Below are 23,678 nucleotides of genomic sequence, written 5' to 3'. Positions count from 1 at the left end.
TATTTTTAGCTTTCTAAGACGCACCTGATGATAAGACGCACCTAGGTTTTTGTGGAGGAAATTAACAAAATAAAATATTTTAAAACAAATTGTGCTTTTAGTGGGTTTTGAACTAAAGGGGGACCTGTGGATGGCGCACCGTTCTGGGAATCTGCGGAGGAGAGTGTTAGGGGGGAATCTGCGGAGGAGAGTGTTAGGGGGGAATCTGCGGAGGAGAGTGTTAGGGGGGAATCTGCGGAGGAGAGTGTTAGGGGGGAATCTGCGGAGGAGAGTGTTAGGGGGGAATCTGCGGAGGAGAGTGTTAGGGGGGAATCTGCGGAGGAGAGTGTTAGGGGGGAATCTGCGGAGGAGAGTGTTAGGGGGGAATCTGCGGAGGAGAGTGTTAGGGGGGAATCTGCGGAGGAGAGTGTTAGGGGGGAATCTGCGGAGGAGAGTGTTAGGGGGGAATCTGCGGAGGAGAGTGTTAGGGGGGAATCTGCGGAGGAGAGTGTTAGGGGGGAATCTGCGGAGGAGAGTGTTAGGGGGGAATCTGCGGAGGAGAGTGTTAGGGGGGAATCTGCGGAGGAGAGTGTTAGGGGGGAATCTGCGGAGGAGAGTGTTAGGGGGGAATCTGCGGAGGAGAGTGTTAGGGGGGAATCTGCGGAGGAGAGTGTTAGGGGGGAATCTGCGGAGGAGAGTGTTAGGGGGGAATCTGCGGAGGAGAGTGTTAGGGGGGAATCTGCGGAGGAGAGTGTTAGGGGGGAATCTGCGGAGGAGAGTGTTAGGGGGGAATCTGCGGAGGAGAGTGTTAGGGGGGAATCTGCGGAGGAGAGTGTTAGGGGGAATCTGCGGAGGAGAGTGTTAGGGGGGAATCTGCGGAGGAGAGTGTTAGGGGGGAATCTGCGGAGGAGAGTGTTAGGGGGGAATCTGCGGAGGAGAGTGTTAGGGGGGAATCTGCGGAGGAGAGTGTTAGGGGGGAATCTGCGGAGGAGAGTGTTAGGGGGGAATCTGCGGAGGAGAGTGTTAGGGGGGAATCTGCGGAGGAGAGTGTTAGGGGGGAATCTGCGGAGGAGAGTGTTAGGGGGGAATCTGCGGAGGAGAGTGTTAGGGGGGAATCTGCGGAGGAGAGTGTTAGGGGGGAATCTGCGGAGGAGAGTGTTAGGGGGGAATCTGCGGAGGAGAGTGTTAGGGGGGAATCTGCGGAGGAGAGTGTTAGGGGGGAATCTGCGGAGGAGAGTGTTAGGGGGGAATCTGCGGAGGAGAGTGTTAGGGGGGAATCTGCGGAGGAGAGTGTTAGGGGGGAATCTGCGGAGGAGAGTGTTAGGGGGGAATCTGCGGAGGAGAGTGTTAGGGGGGAATCTGCGGAGGAGAGTGTTAGGGGGGAATCTGCGGAGGAGAGTGTTAGGGGGAATCTGCGGAGGAGAGTGTTAGGGGGGAATCTGCGGAGGAGAGTGTTAGGGGGGAATCTGCGGAGGAGAGTGTTAGGGGGGAATCTGCGGAGGAGAGTGTTAGGGGGGAATCTGCGGAGGAGAGTGTTAGGGGGGAATCTGCGGAGGAGAGTGTTAGGGGGGAATCTGCGGAGGAGAGTGTTAGGGGGGAATCTGCGGAGGAGAGTGTTAGGGGGGAATCTGCGGAGGAGAGTGTTAGGGGGGAATCTGCGGAGGAGAGTGTTAGGGGGGAATCTGCGGAGGAGAGTGTTAGGGGGGAATCTGCGGAGGAGAGTGTTAGGGGGGAATCTGCGGAGGAGAGTGTTAGGGGGGAATCTGCGGAGGAGAGTGTTAGGGGGGAATCTGCGGAGGAGAGTGTTAGGGGGGAATCTGCGGAGGAGAGTGTTAGGGGGGAATCTGCGGAGGAGAGTGTTAGGGGGAATCTGCGGAGGAGAGTGTTAGGGGGGAATCTGCGGAGGAGAGTGTTAGGGGGGAATCTGCGGAGGAGAGTGTTAGGGGGGAATCTGCGGAGGAGAGTGTTAGGGGGGAATCTGCGGAGGAGAGTGTTAGGGGGGAATCTGCGGAGGAGAGTGTTAGGGGGGAATCTGCGGAGGAGAGTGTTAGGGGGGAATCTGCGGAGGAGAGTGTTAGGGGGGAATCTGCGGAGGAGAGTGTTAGGGGGGAATCTGCGGAGGAGAGTGTTAGGGGGGAATCTGCGGAGGAGAGTGTTAGGGGGGAATCTGCGGAGGAGAGTGTTAGGGGGGAATCTGCGGAGGAGAGTGTTAGGGGGGAATCTGCGGAGGAGAGTGTTAGGGGGGAATCTGCGGAGGAGAGTGTTAGGGGGGAATCTGCGGAGGAGAGTGTTAGGGGGGAATCTGCGGAGGAGAGTGTTAGGGGGGAATCTGCGGAGGAGAGTGTTAGGGGGGAATCTGCGGAGGAGAGTGTTAGGGGGGAATCTGCGGAGGAGAGTGTTAGGGGGGAATCTGCGGAGGAGAGTGTTAGGGGGGAATCTGCGGAGGAGAGTGTTAGGGGGGAATCTGCGGAGGAGAGTGTTAGGGGGGAATCTGCGGAGGAGAGTGTTAGGGGGGAATCTGCGGAGGAGAGTGTTAGGGGGGAATCTGCGGAGGAGAGTGTTAGGGGGGAATCTGCGGAGGAGAGTGTTAGGGGGGAATCTGCGGAGGAGAGTGTTAGGGGGGAATCTGCGGAGGAGAGTGTTAGGGGGGAATCTGCGGAGGAGAGTGTTAGGGGGGAATCTGCGGAGGAGAGTGTTAGGGGGGAATCTGCGGAGGAGAGTGTTAGGGGGGAATCTGCGGAGGAGAGTGTTAGGGGGGAATCTGCGGAGGAGAGTGTTAGGGGGGAATCTGCGGAGGAGAGTGTTAGGGGGGAATCTGCGGAGGAGAGTGTTAGGGGGGAATCTGCGGAGGAGAGTGTTAGGGGGGAATCTGCGGAGGAGAGTGTTAGGGGGGAATCTGCGGAGGAGAGTGTTAGGGGGGAATCTGCGGAGGAGAGTGTTAGGGGGGAATCTGCGGAGGAGAGTGTTAGGGGGGAATCTGCGGAGGAGAGTGTTAGGGGGGAATCTGCGGAGGAGAGTGTTAGGGGGGAATCTGCGGAGGAGAGTGTTAGGGGGGAATCTGCGGAGGAGAGTGTTAGGGGGGAATCTGCGGAGGAGAGTGTTAGGGGGGAATCTGCGGAGGAGAGTGTTAGGGGGAATCTGCGGAGGAGAGTGTTAGGGGGGAATCTGCGGAGGAGAGTGTTAGGGGGGAATCTGCGGAGGAGAGTGTTAGGGGGGAATCTGCGGAGGAGAGTGTTAGGGGGGAATCTGCGGAGGAGAGTGTTAGGGGGGAATCTGCGGAGGAGAGTGTTAGGGGGGAATCTGCGGAGGAGAGTGTTAGGGGGGAATCTGCGGAGGAGAGTGTTAGGGGGGAATCTGCGGAGGAGAGTGTTAGGGGGGAATCTGCGGAGGAGAGTGTTAGGGGGGAATCTGCGGAGGAGAGTGTTAGGGGGGAATCTGCGGAGGAGAGTGTTAGGGGGGAATCTGCGGAGGAGAGTGTTAGGGGGGAATCTGCGGAGGAGAGTGTTAGGGGGGAATCTGCGGAGGAGAGTGTTAGGGGGGAATCTGCGGAGGAGAGTGTTAGGGGGGAATCTGCGGAGGAGAGTGTTAGGGGGGAATCTGCGGAGGAGAGTGTTAGGGGGGAATCTGCGGAGGAGAGTGTTAGGGGGGAATCTGCGGAGGAGAGTGTTAGGGGGGAATCTGCGGAGGAGAGTGTTAGGGGGAATCTGCGGAGGAGAGTGTTAGGGGGGAATCTGCGGAGGAGAGTGTTAGGGGGGAATCTGCGGAGGAGAGTGTTAGGGGGGAATCTGCGGAGGAGAGTGTTAGGGGGGAATCTGCGGAGGAGAGTGTTAGGGGGGAATCTGCGGAGGAGAGTGTTAGGGGGGAATCTGCGGAGGAGAGTGTTAGGGGGGAATCTGCGGAGGAGAGTGTTAGGGGGGAATCTGCGGAGGAGAGTGTTAGGGGGGAATCTGCGGAGGAGAGTGTTAGGGGGGAATCTGCGGAGGAGAGTGTTAGGGGGGAATCTGCGGAGGAGAGTGTTAGGGGGGAATCTGCGGAGGACAGTGTTAGGGGGGAATCTGCAGAGGACAGTGTTAGGGGGGAATCTGCGGAGGACAGTGTTAGGGGGGAATCTGCGGAGGACAGTGTTAGGGGGGAATCTGCGGAGGACAGTGTTATGGGGGAATCTGCGGAGGACAGTGTTATGGGGGAATCTGCGGAGGACTCTGTTATGGGGGGGATCTGCGGAGGACTCTGTTATGGGGGGGATCTGCGGAGGACTCTGTTATGGGGGGGGGATCTGCGGAGGACTCTGTTAGGGGGGGGGGGATCTGCGGAGGACTCTGTTATGGGGGGGGATCTGAGGAGGACTCTGTTATGGGGGGGGGGATCTGAGGAGGACTCTGTTATGGGGGGGGGATCTGCGGAGGACTCTGTTATGGGGGGATCTGCGGAGGACTCTGTTATGGGGGGGGATCTGCGGAGGACTCTGTTATGGGGGGGATCTGCGGAGGACTCTGTTATGGGGGGGATCTGCGGAGGACTCTGTTATGGGGGGATCTGCGGAGGACTCTGTTATGGGGGGATCTGCGGAGGACTCTGTTATGGGGGGATCTGCGGAGGACTCTGTTATGGGGGGGATCTGCGGAGGACTCTGTTATGGGGGGGATCTGCGGAGGACTCTGTTATGGGGGGGGATCTGAGGAGGACTCTGTTATGGGGGGGGATCTGAGGAGGACTCTGTTATGGGGGGGGGATCTGAGGAGGACTCTGTTATGGGGGGGATCTGTGGAGGGCTCTGTTATGGGGGGGATCTGACCCCATTAAATTGGGCCCCAGTTATAGCAGCCCAGCCATCACATATAAAGTGTATGCAGCAGCCCCTAGCAGTGCTGCTTTGTTAAACTAGCAGTCATTGCTTCTCTGCAGTACTCTATGCATGCAGTGAGCAGGCCGGCAGAGCATGTCACTCACTCAGTCACATACCAGCCCCGCCCATTTCATTAATGAAGTGGGCGGAGCTGGAGCATGACTGAGTGAGGGACATGCTCTGCCGGCCTGCCCGCTGCATGCATAGTGAGTACTGCAGAGAAGCAATTACTGCTAGTTTAACAAAGCAGCACTGCTAGGGGCTGCTGCATACACTTTATATGTGATGACTGCTCTGGCAAAAGTTCAGTGACTGTGCCAGGCCCCTGCTACTACACTAATAGCGCCCCTGTTTAAATGTCACTGGCACATCACAGGCCGCTATGCCTATGCAGCACAGCCTGCGATGTGCTGGCCATGTAATACTGCTCTATTCGCTTTATAAGACGCACAGCCACTTTCCCCCCACTTTTGGGGGGGGGGGGGGGGCTGTGTGTCTTATAAAGCGAAAAATATGGTAGGGATATGGGCTTTGTATTGTTTGAAATCTGACATTCCAAGCTTTCAGACAATAACAGAATGACAGCAATATGTTCAGTATATAGAAAGATATCATTGATAGAAATCGGAATGCTGTGAATGCAGCTGAAAGTGAAAGTAAAAGCAGGTTTTATCAGCAATTATTCCCGACCCGAATTTTAACAGTGATTTCTCCTCTGTTGCTCACACTTTAGCTGTCATTTAGGAATGCCAACCTGGAATGCCAGCTTTCAAACAAGACCAGTTGCATATTTCTAGCTGCTACCATTGAGGAGAAAGCAGCATCTAAAGCAGCCCTCCCCTCTCCACTTTCTGCCCAAGTCCAGCTCGAGCAGAACAGTTACTGTATTTTTCGCCCTATAAGACGCACCAGGAGTGGTCTTAGAGGAGGACAAGAAAAAAATATTTTTCATTACATCTCAGGTCAGACCACCAATGTTAAGACCCCAATAAGACCTCAGATCAGACCCCCCACAATCAGACATCAGCTCAGACCCCAATGTAAATGACCCCCAATCAGACCTGAGATAAGAGCCCCATGCTTCTTATCAGCCCCCATATCAGCCCCTATGCCTCTCATCAGCCCCCATATCAGCCCTTATGCCTCTTATCAGCCCCCATATCAGCCCTTATGCCTCTTATCAGCCCCCTTTATCAGCCATTATACCTCTCATAAGCCCCCATTTTCAACACCCGCGATCATCTTCCTCCTGCTGTCGGCTGTGCTGTGAACTGGAGTGCACAGCGTGAGGTCACAAAGAGCCCTCACGCTGTGCGCAGCCACTGCACAGCCAACAGCCGAGGACCAGAAAGCTGTGAGTACAGAGCCTTCACCGCTTCCCGGTTCTCCGGTATTCGCCCCATAAGACGCAGAACACACAATAACTCCACCTACAGAGTTGTAACACAGCTCTGGAATATAATACGGGATGTAACTCAGGATCAGTACAAGGTAAGCATATACACTCACCTAAAGAATTATTAGGAACACCATACTAATACGGTGTTGGACCCCCTTTTGCCTTCAGAACTGCCTTAATTCTATGTGGCATTGATTCAACAAGGTGCTGATAGCATTCTTTAGAAATGTTGGCCCATATTGATAGGATAGCATCTTGCAGTTGATGGAGATTTGAGGGATGCACATCCAGGGCACGAAGCTCCCGTTCCACCACATCCCAAATATGCTCTATTGGGTTGAGCCATTTTAGTACAGTGAATACATTGTCATGTTCAAGAAACCATTTTTTCAGTCTTCAACAGTCCAATTTTGGTGAGCTCGTGCAAATTGTAGCCTCTCTTTCCTATTTGTAGTGGAGATGAGTGGTACCCGGTGGGGTCTTCTGATGTTGTAGCCCATCCGCCTCAAGGTTGTGCATGTTGTGGCTTCACAAATGCTTTGCTGCATACCTCGGTTGTAACGAGTGGTTATTTCAGTCAACGTTGCCCTTCTATCAGCTTGAATCAGTCGGCCCATTCTCCTCTGACCTCTAGCATCAACAAGGCATTTTCGCGCACAGGACTGCCGCATACTGGATGGTTTTCCCTTTTCACACCATTCTTTGTAAACCCTAGAAATGGTTGTGTGTGAAAATCCCAGTAACTGAGCAGATTGTGAAATACTCAGACCGGCCCGTCTGGCACCAACAACCATGCAACGCTCAAAATTGCTTAAATCACCTTTCTTTCCCATTCTGACATTCAGTTCGGAGTTCAGGAGATTGTCTTGACCAGGACCACAACCCTACATGCATTGAAGCAACTGCCATGTGATTGGTTGACTAGATAATCGCATTAATGAGAAATAGAACAGGTGTTCCTAATAATTCTTTAGGTGAGTGTATAGTATATACTAGAGGTGGGACGATGAATCCGTCGAATCCCTTGAATTTTGCTAGATTTGTGGGATTCGTGGACTCGAATCCCGACGTAATTTACGAAATTCGAATCTGACGAATCTTGCCGCGATGTCACGTCCCCGCCCCTCCAGAGACGCCTGCTATTTCCCTACCCGTGAACTGTGTTGACAAATACTTTGTTAAAAAAGTAAGGACTCTTTATTTTTTCATATTAAAAGAATATTGAGTTTGGATCACTTTGTTTCTTACACCGTTCACACAATTCTTATGTACAGGATTCGTAGGATTCGAGATTCGAAAGATTTAATATATTTGAGAACCTTTTCGGATTCGAAAAAAAATTGGATTCGTCCCACCTCTAGTATTTGCAGTATGTAAATAGTGTCTCCACCACCAGACTAATGAGCGCAGCTCAGGAGTATAATTGTGCTCTATGGTGGAGATGGTCTTTAAAAGTGTTCTCTGCTTTTGCTATATTGGTGACCTATCCTCAGGATAGGTCATCAATATCAGATTGACCGGGGCCCAAATGCTGGCTCCCCCACCAATCAGCTGTGAATGGGATGGCAGAGCTGTAATCATACCTGCTCATCGATGCAGTGTCGACGGCAAGAAGGTAAACAGGATAGGTCATCAATATGGTAAAAGCAGAGAACCCCTTTAAATCACCATGAAACTGGAATATGCTAAGACTTGGAGGAGCTCTCAAAAAATAAATAAGTAAAAAAAGGCTGCTGTGTCACTTACAAGGGTCTCCTGTTCGGGGCCTCTTGATCTCATGCAGTTTGGTGTCAGACTTACTGAGTGATCGTAGTTGAGTCTGACGCAGCAAGGTCTGTAATAAAAAGATGTTAAGTTCAAGATAATGCTTTAGCTGACCATACTTGGGAAATTCTGCCCACTTGTGTGACTAGTGCTTTAATACTCTTTATACCCAGCATGTGCATGCATTACACAGGCAGCCCATTGATTTTGATGGGAATGGTGTAATCCTTTATTTCGACTGCAGGGGCACTTAAAGGGGGCTGTCTCACTTCACCAAATGGCATTTAATATGTAGACAAAGTTAATACATGGCACTTTCTAATGTATTGTGATTGTCCATTTTTTTTTTGCCTCCTTTGCTGGCTGGATTCATTTTTCCATCGTATTATACACTGTGTGGAGTTGCTAGTAATGGGGGCGGAGTTTTGACAACTTCTCATAGCTGTCATTAGTTAATAAATAGTATCCACAAAGTATATGCCAGACAGACCAGAGCTCTCCCTCCTACAAACAATTTTATTTTTTACCAAGAAATGTTGGGAAGTACAGTTCAGTGTTGGTCACATTAGTGAAGGAGGAGGTAGCTAAGTTGCCTTCCTCCCTTTAGGAAATCTTTTTTTTATTTTTTACCACGTCAACAAGGGCAACTCCACTGGAACAAACATTTCTCATCCTCCTCTTCTTCCTAAACAATGACAAAAAAATAAAATAAAAAAATTAACAAAATGTCAAACTGGGCGAATGTCATTTGGAGAGCTGCTGAATTAAAGAAGTTCCCCGACACAACCCCTTTCAGTGGGCGTTATTATTTTGTGTGTCCCAGGGGCAGCCACATTTTTCTCTCAACTACCCAACCCTCTGCCCAAAAAAAGTGTTCATTCTCTTTTCCAGTGGTGATTTTTGACTGCAGAACAGGGAGTGATGGAAACATACAGTACAGACCAAAAGTTTGGACACACCTTCTCATTCAAAGCGTTTTCTTTATGACTATGAAAATTGTAGATTCACACTGAAGGCATCAAAACTATGAATTAACACATGTGGAATTATATACATAACAAAAAAGTGTGAAACAACTGAAAATATATGTCATATTCTAGGTTCTTCAAAGTAGCCACCTTTTGCTTTGATTACTGCTTTGCACACTCTTGGCATTCTCTTCATGAGCTTCAAGAGGTAGTCACCTGAAATGTTTTTCACTTCACAGGTGTGCCCTGTCAGGTTTAATAAGTGGGATTTCTTGCCTTATAAATGGGGTTGGGACCATCAGTTGCGTTGTGGAGAAGTCAGGTGGATACACAGCTGATAGTCCTACTGAATAGACTGTTAGAATTTGTATTATGGCAAGAGAAAAGCAGCTAAGTAAAGAAAAACGAGTGGCCATCATTACTTTAAGAAATGAAGGTCAGTCAGTTCGAAAAATTGGAAAACTTTGAAAGTGTCCCCAAGTGCAGTCGCAAAAACAATCAAGCGCTACAAAGAAACATGCGGACCGCCCAGGAAAGGAAGACCAAGAGTCACCTCTGCTGCGGAGAATAAGTTCATCCGAGTCACCAGCCTCAGAAATCGCAGGTTAACAGCAGCTCAGATTAGAGACCAGGTCAATGCCACACAGAGTTCTAGCAGCAGACACATCTCTAGAACAACTGTTAAGAGGAGACTGTGTGAATCAGGCCTTCATGGTAGAATATCTGCTAGGAAACCACTGCTAAGGACAGGCAACAAGCAGAAGAGACTTGTTTGGGCTAAAGAACACAAGAAATGGACATTAGACCAGTGGAAATCTGTGCTTTGGTCTGATGAGTCCAAATTTGAGATCTTTGGTTCCAACCACTGTGTCTTTGTGCGACGCAGAAAAGGTGAACGGATGGACTCTACATGCCTGGTTCCCACTGTGAAGCATGGAGGAGGAGGTGTGACGGTGTGGGGGTGCTTTGCTGGTGACACTGTTGGGGATTTATTCAAAATTGAAGGCATACTGAACCAGCATGGCTACCACAGCATCTTGTAGCGGCATGCTTTTCCATCCGGTTTGCGTTTAGTTGGACCATCATTTATTTTTCAACAGGACAATGACCCCAAACACACCTCCAGGCTGTGGAAGGGCTATTTGACTATGAAGGAAAGTAATGGAGTGCTGCGCCAGATGACCTGGCCTCCACAGTCACTGGTATGAAAGCACACGGAAATTCCAGCACTCACGATTTTGGTAGCTAAAATCTTCGTCTTTTATTCAGGCAGTAGACATATAGACAGGACATCCACCCACAAGTGAAGCAACTTTGACGTGTTTCGAACAGTAGTTCTTAGTCGTAACAATGAGCAGTGTCTCCTCTGGTACCTTTATACTAGTCTAAACTAAAAAGTGATTACTCTCCCCTCACCTGAGGGGCGGGGGAGCAGAGGAGGCAGGGAACACTTTAACCTCTTGTTTTCCAGGTGAGGCACTGCTCATGTGTTTTACAATAGAAAATTAATGCATCTATATAAAGTCACTGATTATTACATAAATTTGAATTGAAAAATAACCATAAGTAAAAACAGTGAACACATTAAAATTGTCATAGAAGCTGAAGAAATGGTGGATTTCAGATACTCAGACTCCATGGGTGCAGATAGAAGCTGCTTCAGCCCCAAGGGGCCTTCTTAAAGCCCTTTGGATTTACAGCCTAGGTGTCTCTAGATCTAAGGTTCCACCTTTACCCCTTGTAATGAAGACTTCACTACATCACTGGTGCTTATTCCATAAAAGCTGTAGGCCGACTCCACTCTCACTATTAAATATGGCACCTTTACAATTAGTGGAATTACATATTCCTGAGTTAGACCTATCATCATGGAGCCTCTTAGGTATCAACACACTCAGCCAACTATATAATAATGGCTCTTTAAAATCCTTTGGTGAGCTGCAGGAAGAATTTGAGATCCCCAGGGGAGACTTCTTTAAATTTTTACAGGTTAGACACCTCTTGCAATCAATATCACCTTATCAGGTGACTGCGCATAAGGGGATTTTCGAGGTATGGGCCCGGCCATCTAGTACTGACCGCAAGGAGGGGATGGGTTCTCTATATCAAGCGCTTGGCTTGAAATCCACATTCTCTAAATCTGCCCCACTTCAAGCATGGGATAAAGAGTTAAAAGTAATTATCCCTGAAAAAGAGTGGTTAGCATCGTTCAAAATTATTTCCAAGACTTTTCGGAGCGTATCCTTGTATGAGGCGGCCGTTAAGTCATGTTTGCGGTGGTACTATACCCCTGACAGACTGAGCAAAATGTACCCTGGTATGTCTCACTTTTGTTGGCGGGGTTGCGGTTGCTCTGGTACGTTACTACATATCCTCTGGGAGTGCCCCTTGATACTAAACATTTGGGCTGACATATTTGAGTTAGCTTCTAAGTTCTGTGGTTACACGGTCAATAAAAGTGTGTTCATGGCTTTGTTTTTTAGGGGTATACATGAGATCCCATCTAAGTGTAGAATTCCGGTAGCACATTTATTTCTGGTCACTAAATTACTGCTAACCAAATATTGGAAATCAACCGCTATCCCGTCCAAAGCTGAAATAGTAGCTAGAGTCCATAACAACTGTGTATACGAGAAAATTATGGCTTATAAGGAACACAGAGTGGATAGATTCTTACACCAATGGGGGCTGTGGATGCAGTTTCAGCCCAGGGCCCAGAGCCAGCCCTATGACATATCGCTGTGATGCTGTCGGTATGGACCATAATGTTATTCCACACAAAGGCAATGACTCCTTTTTCTGTTATGTTTGTTTGTTTTATTTTTTGTTTTATTTTCTGCTTTCTAATACTGGTATACTTGTATTAGATTACCCATTGCTAACTGGAATGCACCGCCATCTAGGTGTACATGTATGTTTGACCAATACCTTCTGTATCTGATGGTGTTTATTCTCGCTTGTATTGAAAAACTTTCAATAAAAATGATTGAAATATAAAATTGTCATAGAATATCAATTGTCAGGATAACAATAGAACACCACATTAATTATATATAACCAGCTTATTTGCATCGATCCATATATGTTAGTGCTATGTTGCTAATTCTGACATAGGTCCTATATGTCTATTACTAATATTGATTGAAGTGAAAAAATAGCTATGAAGAAGAGAGTGAAAAAATAGAAAAGTCACGAGTTAATAGAAATACATGAGTTCGTTTTTCTTATTTAGGCCATTTGGATGTCTAGTATTCAACTTGAAGATCCAAAAAGCCTCTCTAAGTCTCACTTGGCGTTTAAAATCTCCTCCTCTTCTGGGTAATTTCACCTGTTCAATTGCAAAGGCTTTGAAATTGCGCACTTGGCTTTCATGCTTGCAAAAAAAATGTTTAGCCGCATTGAATGTGTTCACACTGTGCGGATTTTTTATGTAATTGAGGTGCTCCAGAATTCGAACTTTGAATTTTCTAGTGGTGCATCCCACATATAACATGTCACAGGCTACACATTTTATGATATATATCACCCCTGTTGAATTACAATGAATATAAGATTTGATTGGATATGTGTGGGAATTAGTCGCATCATGGAAAGTTTTTGTATTCCCTGCGTATGTACAGGTACGGCAGCGCAAGCTTCCGCATCTAGTGAAACCCTTATATATGAACCACACAGGCCCGAAAAGGCCCATAAACAAAAAACTGGGTGGGAGCTGTGTCCCCCAATGAACGAAAGAAAAACAGATTTTACTGTAAGTAAAAAAAAAAACGTGGTTTTCTCACCCATCTCATTGGGGGACGCAGGCCTTGAGCATGGGATGTTCCAGAGTAGTCCCTGAGAGTGGGCTTAACTTCAACCCCCCTGCCAATCAGAGAACCGCTGTCTGAAAAACTCTACGCCCCAAAGAAGCGTCAGAAGATGCAAAGGTGTGCACCCTGTCAAACTTGGAAAAAGTATGCAAAGACGACCAGGTCGCCGCCTTGCACACTTGAAGGGCAGGAGGCCTGTGATGCACCACCCAAAAGGCCCCCACTGCCCGAGCCGAATGAGCAGTCACCCGGAAGGGCGGGGACCCAGTCCTTAACGCGGTGCGCTTCCACAATAGTCTTTGATGCTGCCAGCCCTAGTCTCGGCCCCTCTGAAATCACGAACATGGAATCCGTCTGCCTGAAAGATGCCGTCTGGGACAGATAGATACGCACTGCATGCACCCGATCCAGAGTATGGAGCAACTGTTCTCGAGGATGGGACGGTTCCGGACAAAATGAAGGAAGAATAATCTCATTTAGGTGAAATGTCGACACCACCTTCGGCAAGAAGGACCACCTTATCATGGAGGAGGATCAGGAAGGGCGACCGACATGACAGAGCCGCGCGTTCCGACACTCTACTGATAGAAGTAATTACAACAACAAAAAAGCCACCTTATAATACAGGAAGCGCAGCAACACCTGCTGCAAAGGCTTAAACGGAAAAGATTGGAGAGCGTTGAGCACTAGATTAGGATCCGACGGAGGACGGAAAGAGGTCGCAGCATGCGTCACCCCCTGCAGAAAAGTCCAAACCGCCGAAAGCGAAGCTAAATTTCGCTGAAAAAGAATGGAGAGAGCTGACACTTGCCCTATGAGGGAGCCGAGAGCCAGCCCCAAGTCCATGCCAGACGGCAGGAAAGCCAAAAGTCGCGACAAAGAAAAGCGAACGGGAGACAGCTGTCACCGCTCGCACCAACTAAAGTAGGACTTCCAGGTCCGGTGGTAGATTCTGAAAGACGACTGTTTCCTGGACCACCGCATTCGAAAACCCACAAGCTTTCAGTGCGGCGGCTTCAACAGCCATGTTAAATGTAGCGACCCCAAATTCGGGTGGAAAATTGGCCCCTGCGACAACAGGTCCTCCCGAAAAGGGAGACGCCAAGGTTCGTCAGCAAGAAGGGCGACTAGGGACGCGTGCCACACCCTGCGCAGCCAATCTGGGGCCACAAGAATGACGGGCAGACCCTTGGACCTGATCTTCCGGAGAAGACGCGGAATGAGAGGAAGAGATGGGAACACGTAAGGAAACGTGAACCGACTAAACGGCATCCCCAGCGTGTCGCATGCCAGGGCCATGGAGTCCCTGGACCGTGCGATTGGAAAGTCGATGATCTTGTTGTTGAAGTCTTGCACTTCTGGCCTACGGCCAACTTATCGGACGCTCCCTCGGGGCCGGATTCCGCTTTTTATACTTATTAGACTGCCCCCTGTTCTGTGGTAAATGGGTGCTCTTACCACCTGTAGCGTCCGAAATGATCTCATCCAGGCGCTTACCAAAAAGTCTGCCGCCAGTAAAGGGGAGGGCCGTCAGGGTTCACTTTTGAGCATTATCTGATGCCCAGCATGAGAGCCATAGGGTACGGCGAATAGCCACCAACAGGGCTGACGAGCAAGCCACAAACCTGGCCGCGTCCAAAGACGCTTCACAAATATATGCACTGGCATGCGAAAGCTGCAGGGGCCACATCTGCAAGTTCCCCTGAGGGAACTCCCGAGTCGAGACCCTGACGTAAATTACTTGCCCACTCTCCCATAGCCTTGCTCACCCATGTAGAGGCAAACACCAGCTGCAGCGCTGTGCCCAAGCTTCAATGGCAGATTTTGCAAACACTTTCAGCTTCTTATCTTTGATATCAGAAAAAGAAGCCCCATCCGCCATTGGCAAGGTAGTATGTTTAGCCAAGCGGGAAACTGGCGGGTCCACTATAAGTGGAGCCTACCATTTCTTAGTCAAATCCTCCGGAAAAGGATGTTCAAGCTTTTTGGCAACATGAAATGTCTTAAATATGTAACACAGATAAAGGCGGCTCTCCACTGGTTTTTCTGGTAGCAGGTGCTCTTGTCCAAATTGACTCACCCTCGTCAATAAAAAGTGGATTTAAAATTATATAGAAATAGTGGACAGGCACTCTATTTATGGGTTCATGAAAAGGCAGTTTTATTTATAAAAGCAATATATCAATAAAAAAATATATCTATAGAGTCTAAATATAGCAGCAATTAATATTAGTTAGTTAGTGAATATAGCAGCAATAAATAACAATAACAATATAGCAGCAGTTAATGGATGGCACTTGATGAATAAGAAAAATGTTCATATAGTTGCAATAAAGGTTTTTTATATAATCTCCCCTTGTATAGACCACTGATTAGTGGAGCAATGTTGCAACAATGTTCTTAATGACAATCTTCTTAGTAGCTAAAAATGTCTTCTTATCTTTCTTTCCTATATCGTGCAGATAATCCAGTTTAGCTTATAAAGTCTCTATTATATGTATTCAATATTTCACTCACGATTAAGCTGTTTCTCTGGTGCGGCGTCCCGCTCCTGTTTTGAAAAACAGACTGACCTTTTGTGATTCGGATCCTTCAGTTTCAGCTTGTTCAGTGGTCGGCGTGCCACATGCTATGGCGGCGTATCTCTTAGTTGTTAGTTCGCCCCTTCAATGTTCAGGTCGCCTCTTGACCCCTTTGTTTCAGCTGTCAGGACTCCGCTTTGTAAGTAACAGGTCAGTTTCGTGAGTGTCTTGAATTTAGTTCTTCTTAGAGCGCTCCAGTGATGTAAATCTGTTCAAAGTATGCTGTTTCAATCAGACATGTTTCGGAGCTCAACTCGCTCCTTCCTCAATGATGAACATTGAAGGGGCGAACTAACAACTAAGAGATACGCCGCCATAGCATGTGGCACGCCGACCACTGAACAAGCTGAAACTGAAGGATCCGAATCACAAAAGGTCAGTCTGTTTTTCAAAACAGGAGCGGGACGCCGCACCAGAGAAACAGCTTAATCGTGAGTGAAATATTGAATACATATAATAGAGACTTTATAAGCTAAACTGGATTATCTGCACGATATAGGAAAGAAAGATAAGAAGACATTTTTAGCTACTAAGAAGATTGTCATTAAGAACATTGTTGCAACATTGCTCCACTAATCAGTGGTCTATACAAGGGGAGATTATATAAAAAACCTTTATTGCAACTATATGAACATTTTTCTTATTCATCAAGTGCCATCCATTAACTGCTGCTATATTGTTATTGTTATTTATTGCTGCTATATTCACTAACTAACTAATATTAATTGCTGCTATATTTAGACTCTATAGATATATTTTTTTATTGATATATTGCTTTTATAAATAAAACTGCCTTTTCATGAACCCATAAATAGAGTGCCTGTCCACTATTTCTATATAACATGAAATGTCTATCAGGGAAATTCCTCTCCAAGGAGTGGAATCAAACTCCTAGTGGCTGGGGAAACACTTGTGCGAGTGACGGGACTTCCTAAAGGAAACACCCACGCTGGCAGATGACGGAGCTGGATCCTCAACCTGCAACGTCTCAATAACTGCACAATTAAATTGTCCACCATGGAGGATAGTTTGGGCGACTGACCCTCCGGTGAGACAACATCCTCATCTGACCCTCTCTCCTCGGAACATGCCTCTTCAACTGAGGACATGTCGGAGTGAGACTCTCTAGCAGGAGAGGCCAAGGACACGGGAGACACAGAACCCCTTTTGGAGGAGGAAGTTCTGGCCCGTTTTGTGGGGCGGCCACGATGGGCATGGGCCCCATGATCCCCAAAGTCGGACCGGTCAAAGAACAGCCTCGAAGTCTTCTGCTCCCCTGGCTTCAGCCAGATCACCACCTTCGGTGTGCGGCCCCATGGTGATGCGATTGCTGGTGGGAGACAGGTTTTTATGGGAACCTCTGGTCCTCTTTCTTCCGGAGAGCGGGAACGAGCAGGCGGTTTGGGTGACCACCTGGTCTCCAGTCTTCTGCCGACAAACGCCCTAATATACCTACAATAGCTTTACACTACGTGCAGAATTATTAGGCAAATTAGTATTTTGACCACATCATCCTCTTTATGTATGTTGTCTTACTCCAAGCTGTATAGGCTCGAAAGCCTACTACCAATTAAGCATATTAGGTGATGTGCATCTCTGTAATGAGAAGGGGTGTGGTCTAATGACATCAACACCCTATATCAGGTGTGCATAATTATTAGGCAACTTCCTTTCCTTTGGCAAAATGGGTCAAAAGAAGGACTTGACAGGCTCAGAAAAGGCAAAAATAGTGAGATATCTTGCAGAGGGATGCAGCACTCTTAAAATTGCTTAAGCTTCTGAAGCGTGATCATCGAACAATCAAGCGTTTCATTCAAAATAGTCAACAGGGTCGCAAGAAGCGTGTGGAAAAACCAAGGCGCAAAATAACTGCCCATGAACTGAGAAAAGTCAAGCGTGCAGCTGCCAAGATGCCACTTGCCACCAGTTTGGCCATATTTCAGAGCTGCAACATCACTGGAGTGCCCAAAAGCACAAGGTGTGCAATACTCAGAGACATGGCCAAGGTAAGAAAGGCTGAAAGACGACCACCACTGAACAAGACACACAAGCTGAAACGTCAAGACTGGGCCAAGAAATATCTCAAGACTGATTTTTCTAAGGTTTTATGGACTGATGAAATGAGAGTGAGTCTTGATGGGCCAGATGGCTGGATTGGTAAAGGGCAGAGAGCTCCAGTCCGACTCAGACGCCAGCAAGGTGGAGGTGGAGTACTGGTTTGGGCTGGTATCATCAAAGATGAGCTTGTGGGGCCTTTTTGGGTTGAGGATGGAGTCAAGCTCAACTCCCAGTCCTACTGCCAGTTTCTGGAAGACACCTTCTTCAAGCAGTGGTACAGGAAGAAGTCTGCAAGGTAAGAAAAACATGATTTTCATGCAGGACAATGCTCCATCACACGCGTCCAAGTACTCCACAACGTGGCTGGCAAGAAAGGGTATAAAAGAAGAAAATCTAATGACATGGCCTCCTTGTTCACCTGATCTGAACCCCATTGAGAACCTGTGGTCCATCATCAAATGTGAGATTTACAAGGAGGGAAAACAGTACACCTCTCTGAACAGTGTCTGGGAGGCTGTGGTTGCTGCTGCACGCAATGTTGATGGTGAACAGATCAAAACACTGACAGAATCCATGGATGGCAGGCTTTTGAGTGTCCTTGCAAAGAAAGGTGGCTATATTGGTCACTGATTTGTTTTTGTTTTGTTTTTGAATGTCAGAAATGTATATTTGTGAATGTTGAGATGTTATATTGGTTTCACTGGTAAAAATAAATAATTGAAATGGGTATATATTTGTTTTTTGTTAAGTTGCCTAATAATTATGTACAGTAATAGTCACCTGCACACACAGATATCCCCCTAAAATAGCTAAAACTAAAAACAAACTAAAACCTACTTCCAAAAATATTCAGCTTTGATATTAATGAGTTTTTTGGGTTCATTGAGAACATGGTTGTTGTTCAATAATAAAATTAATCCTCAAAAATACAACTTGCCTAATAATTCTGCACTCCCTGTATTGGGATTGGAGACATCCTATACCATTCTGGTTCTTCCGTAGGTTGGGCAGTGGGAAGCAATGGGTCCGGAGCCGAGCCACTTGATGGCGGTGCAGCACACGCAAAGCAGAGGGAGTCTGACTGAGGGAATTTGTGTGACATGATGCACAGGCAAAATGACGCACCAAAGGGACCGCCTGCTTCGGGACCTGGGGCCTGGGTACAGACATAACACAGGATCCTGTCACCCCAATGAGGCAAATGGGAAGGTTAGGCCCTGCCAAAAGGGACAAACAACACTAACCCAGCCTGTGTCCCTCCAAGCAGCCAACACCATCAGCGTCCCACCAGGTGCTTTAAATCCCGGATGTGGGCGGAGCCCACTCTCCATATGCTGCTGTGTGGGGGCGGGGCAAACAATCCCCACCCCCAAAAATGACGCCGGCGCTTAGCGCTCGTCAGGCCCTGCTCCCTGCACTCGCCGGAACACATGTCGGCATCCCAGGCCGAACCCAGATGTCGGCCAGGGAAGGAAAAAAAAAAATCTGCGGGGCGGGGAAGCCTGCAGGAGTAGGCCACACAGAAGCCGGGGCCTCAATTAATAATGGCCCCAGCAGACAAGCCGACCAGGAAGTGTCTCTCAGGAGGAAACCCTGCCCCCTCTCCTCTCCCAGGCGCTTTCAGGAGGACGCAGCAGTGGAAATGGATGTCCCCAGTAGTAGGCCCCAAACGCAGCCGGGGCCTCATATACCAATGGCCCCGGGCGGCCCTGTGGAAGCTGCGACCCCTTTAACTTTAATTATTGCGGACGTTGACGCTGGATCAAGGAAGCGCTGCGCGTGCGGCCACACAGCAGGAGTAGCCCGCTGAGCCCTGCACCAGGTACCATTTAAATATTTACCGGGCTCCCATTAGCGCCCATAGTACAGGGCAACCACATGGGGACCATCACATGGGGGGAGGAGAGGGTACTGGAGGCAATCTCCTACTCACCTGTCCGAAGTCTTCGGCCCCCCCTGGCTCCAGCCGGATCATCACCTTCGGTGTGCGTCCCCTTGGTGAGGGATGCTACACCGGAAACAGAGGGGACTTTCGGTGGGGAGCGGCCGTGGGGATGCGCTTGCTGGTGGGAGACAGAGGTTTTTACAGGGACCTCAGGTCCTCCTTTTCTTCTAGGGAACGAGCAGGGGGTTTGGGTGATCCCCTGGTCTCTCGTCTCCTGGGTGGGAGTGCAGGCAGTTTTTACCTGGACTGCCTGAAGGTTCCCGCTAGAAAAAAAAAAAAGGGACAAAATTGGAAAATCTGCAGACCTGCAATGCAGGAAGGTCTGCCTCCTACAGACACTAAGCTAAAATGGATTAGCTTGGTCCCTGCAGGAAGGGATATAGCTGAAGAGGGAGGAGCTTACACTTTGTGTTCTTAGTGTCCACCTCCTAGCGGCAACAGCTATACCCATGGTCAAGGCCTGTGTCCCCCAATGAGACGGATGATAAAATAGGAGTTGTTGAATTTCCCACAGTGTTCCACCTTTCCCAAACTTCTGAATGGCAGATGCTTCTACAGTATAATTATGCAGATATCATGCATTAGGAAAGTCTTCAGACCCTTTCACTTTTTTCATGTTGTTATATTGCGGTCTTGTGCAAGCAGCGTTTTTCTGTCTGTGATGTGGTGCGGATCAGTCATGAACACCACTGAAAGTCAATGGGGGTATTATACGTTTTCTATTGTGTCAAAGAAAACTGATCCGTCCCCATTGACTTGCATTGTGTGTCAGGACGGATCCGTCTTGGCTATGTTAAAGATAATTCAACCAGATACGTTCATAACAGATGCAGGCGGTTGTAGTATCAGAAAGGAGGCGTTTTTGCTGATCCATGACGGATCCAGCAAAAACGCTGGTGTGAAAGTAGCCCAAGTAATCAGGGGAGAAGAGCATTGGTCAAGGGAGGTGACCAAAGAACCCAATGGTCACTCTGGGTGAACTCCAAAGATGCTGTGTACTGATGGAAGAAACGTGAAACATCACTTCAGCACTCCATCAATCTGAGTTTTAAGACAAAGTGGCCAGAAGCTGAAGGTTCACCTTCCAACAAGACACTGACCCTAAGCATATAGCCACGACAACACAGGAGTGGGTTAGGGACAACTCTGTGAATGTCCTTGAGTGGCCCAGCCAGAGCCCTGACTTGAACCCGATCAAACATCACTGGAGAGAACTGAAAAAGGATGTCCAGTGACGGTCCCCATCCAACCTGATAGAGTTTGAGAGGATCTGCAGAGAAGAATGGCAGAAAATCCCCAAATCCAGGTCTAGAAACCTTGTGGCTAGTGTTGAGCGAACTTGTGTTTTAAGTTCGACGTCTAAAGTTTGGGTTATCGAAGAATCCCGTTATGGATTCCACTACCACGGACCATAACGGACTTTAGAATCCATAACGGGATTCTTCGATAACCTGAACTCGAACTTTAGACGCCGAACTTAAAACACAAGTTCGCTCAACACTACTTGTGGCATCATAACCAAGAAGACTAGAGGCTGTAATCAATGGCAAAGGTGCTTAAACTAAGCGTAGGACTACAAAAAAAACTTAAGGTTTCTCCTTTTCAATAAATACAATTTTTAAAATTCTGTTTCCACTTTGTCATTAATGGGGTATTGAGTGCAGAATGATGGGGAAAAACTTTTTTTTTAAATTTAACACAAGCCCACAACATAAACAGTAAAAAAGTGAAAACATCTGAAGACTTTCCGAATGCAGTGCATGCTGCCTGGCAAACCTGGGTGACAACTCTATAGGAGCTGTATTGACCACACTAGTTGCCTCCCAGAACCCTTATTAGTATCCTATATAATGATAGAAGACCTACCTCCTTTTGCAGAGTGTGCAGAGGCTGCAGAGCAGCAGAAGTAGTCCAGCTGCAGTGCATAGGGGAGTAAGGATGTGGCCTTGAGATTCAGAGGTGACAAGACCTGGAGCCATAGGGGCAACCTTGACTTAGTAACTATGGAAATAAAAAAAAATAAAGGAGCCACATTAAAGTCTAAGATGAAACGCAAACATCGGCAATGAGGTTAGAGGGGCAAATGATTTTTAAAAATCATTTCCAGTTTGTGCTGTCAGCTGTAGGCGCGCAGCGTAGCAGAGTCTGCAGTGTTCTTGCACTGTGCTGTTATACCACATCCTGTGCAGATGCAGGTGTGCCGGTTTGCAGCACATGTGGTTTAGCACAGCAGATTTTACCAGCTGAAGGGATGGATTTTATCTGCTTGGGCTCAGTGGCATGGTTTTTACCTTGAGCTAGAACCCTTTAGGGGTTCTAGCTCATATATACAGTATATGATAAAACTACATCCTTATTCGATTCTGTTAAAACGTCTAATATAGAAAAGAAAATTTGTGTTGAATAAAACTATCAGACACTAGCTGGGTACATATGCTGTTTCGCAAATACCTTCTTTGTCCAATACCGCCTCTTTCATTGAAATTATATGCTCATCATGGTTTCCACATAACAGTGGTCGCCAACCTGTGGCTCTCCAGCTGTTGAAAAACTACAACTCCCAGGGTGCTGCCAGGAGTTCTAGTGTCGCAAGAGCTACAGTTTGAAGACCAGCTGGTGATTTGACTCAGTCCTGTCTGTGCACTGGTGCTGCTACTTGGTCTTACAAGTCCCTGGAGTCCACTTGTATGGGGCTTTCACCCAGCTTTCCACACAACCTGAATGGCAAATACATCGGCACTCATAGAATATGTATTTGTATATGCCATTCAGGTGTCTTTCTTTTCTTATTTTACTCCCGCACCCTCTATATGTAAGGAATCTCACTCTTTATCCAGAGATTCATAGTTCATAAAGAGAATGCAAAAATTAAAGTTAAAGGGGTTGTCCAGATTTAGAAAAACCTGACAATTTTCTTCTAAAAACAGCACCACTTCTGTGCACAGGCTGTGTGGGGTATAACTGTTCTGCCCTAGCTGCAACACAAGACACAACCCATGGACAGGGGTGGCGCTGTTTTTGGAAGAAAACAGCCGCGTTTTTTCTAATCCTTAACAACCCCTTGAAGACTGACACACATATAGATTGGTGAGGGATAAGAAGTGTAGCTCTTTATACAAGTCCACAATTATATGTCAAAGTCTACGAAAATCTGGGAAACAACCCGCATTGGCACAGTAAAGGCAGCCATTAGTGCCTGCTACCTAGTACCAATGCAGTAGTTGACATTATGTAGTTGACCCAGATGGCATACCAAAGAGTTTCAGCCAATTTATACAGAGGAATTCTAATTCCCATCTTGGGCATGTCTATATTAACCACAACCCACCTCAAAACAATGCATTCTTCTGAGACCAGTCCTCAATGTTCTGAACTAACACCAGTTCTCCAAAACTAAAGACTTATGAAAACATGGAGAATGTTAAAAGAACCACCATAATCTCCTATCTTATCCTTTCTAAAAGGGGCTTTCCAATGACATCTAAAGAGGCAGCCGAAAATCACATCAGTGAGAGGTCAGAAGTTAAGGCCCACCAAGGCCCCAATAGTGCAACCATCTCTATATTGTAGGCAATGTTTTTTTAAAAATCCATTAGTGTTCACTCTACTGAAAAGGAGAGACAAGACCTGTTTAATTGGTGTCTGAATGGCCATCCTGCCATTGTTGGTCAACTATGGCTTAATACTATCATGGCCTCAGGAATTTGACCATATAGGGCAAAGTTAAAGGCAATTACCATGATCATATGGCCTGGATACTGGATTTTCCAAAAACACTGAAGAGGATTGAAGAAAAGGGAGCTAACAAAACAGCCGCAAGCACCGACCAGTGCTAGGTCGTACTATTGTAAACCCCTCCTTAATCCCATAACTTCCACTCCTCTTAGTATCCTTACCTTTACAGAGGACCGTGGGCCATTGGCTTCTTCTTTCACATTGACCAGTATCCCGACACCCTCAACGGACAAAGAATAGCGAGGCAGACAGCAAGATGGAGTATACTGTCGCAATTAACTTCAGATGCAGAAGATATGGCGATATAACAAAGACTAGAAGATGAGACCACCGCACCGTCACCAGAGCTAGACAGGGAAGCAACAGAAGGAGCAAGAAGAAGAGCAAAATGCTAAAAAGATGAGTACAAGAAGAGTCAGTGAGGAATACAGACTCCCTCACAGGAAGCTAATGTGGTGTGGCACTCCCTGACTTCAACATCATGACAACGAAAGGAAAGGGGAGGTGGGTAGAAGACATACACAGGTGTAGGCACCAGACGCCCCAGTATAAAACTCTCATTGAAGAGTATGTATAAAAAAAATATTTATTTT

At 47.6% G+C, this 23,678-nt stretch overlaps 1 protein-coding gene across 3 annotated transcripts in view; it reads right to left on the bottom strand.

The window, feature by feature from the left end:
• Window positions 1-23,534, bottom strand: part of LIME1 (Lck interacting transmembrane adaptor 1) — a 34,481-nt gene extending 10,947 nt beyond the window's left edge. Inside the window, exons 1-4 of one of the 3 annotated variants that reach the window (XM_044297309.1) lie at window positions 23,247-23,534; window positions 21,217-21,351; window positions 8,619-8,673; window positions 7,971-8,058 (exon numbers count right to left, since the gene is read on the bottom strand). In XM_044297309.1, the coding sequence (XP_044153244.1) occupies window positions 7,971-8,058; window positions 8,619-8,673; window positions 21,217-21,329 (256 nt within the window). In that variant the 5' untranslated portion in view covers window positions 21,330-21,351; window positions 23,247-23,534. Of the gene's footprint in view, window positions 1-7,970; window positions 8,059-8,618; window positions 8,674-21,216; window positions 21,354-23,246 lie in introns of those variants that run through there. The other 2 variants (XM_044297311.1, XM_044297310.1) reach the window with 2 other exon arrangements.
• Window positions 23,535-23,678: the final 144 nt, after the last annotated feature.

This window comes from Bufo gargarizans, chromosome 6 (genome assembly GCF_014858855.1).
Source record: "Bufo gargarizans isolate SCDJY-AF-19 chromosome 6, ASM1485885v1, whole genome shotgun sequence".
Taxonomy (NCBI): domain Eukaryota; kingdom Metazoa; phylum Chordata; class Amphibia; order Anura; family Bufonidae; genus Bufo; species Bufo gargarizans.
The sequence above is the reverse complement of the archived record's forward strand: the minus strand, read 5'-3'. Positions and strand labels throughout refer to the sequence as shown.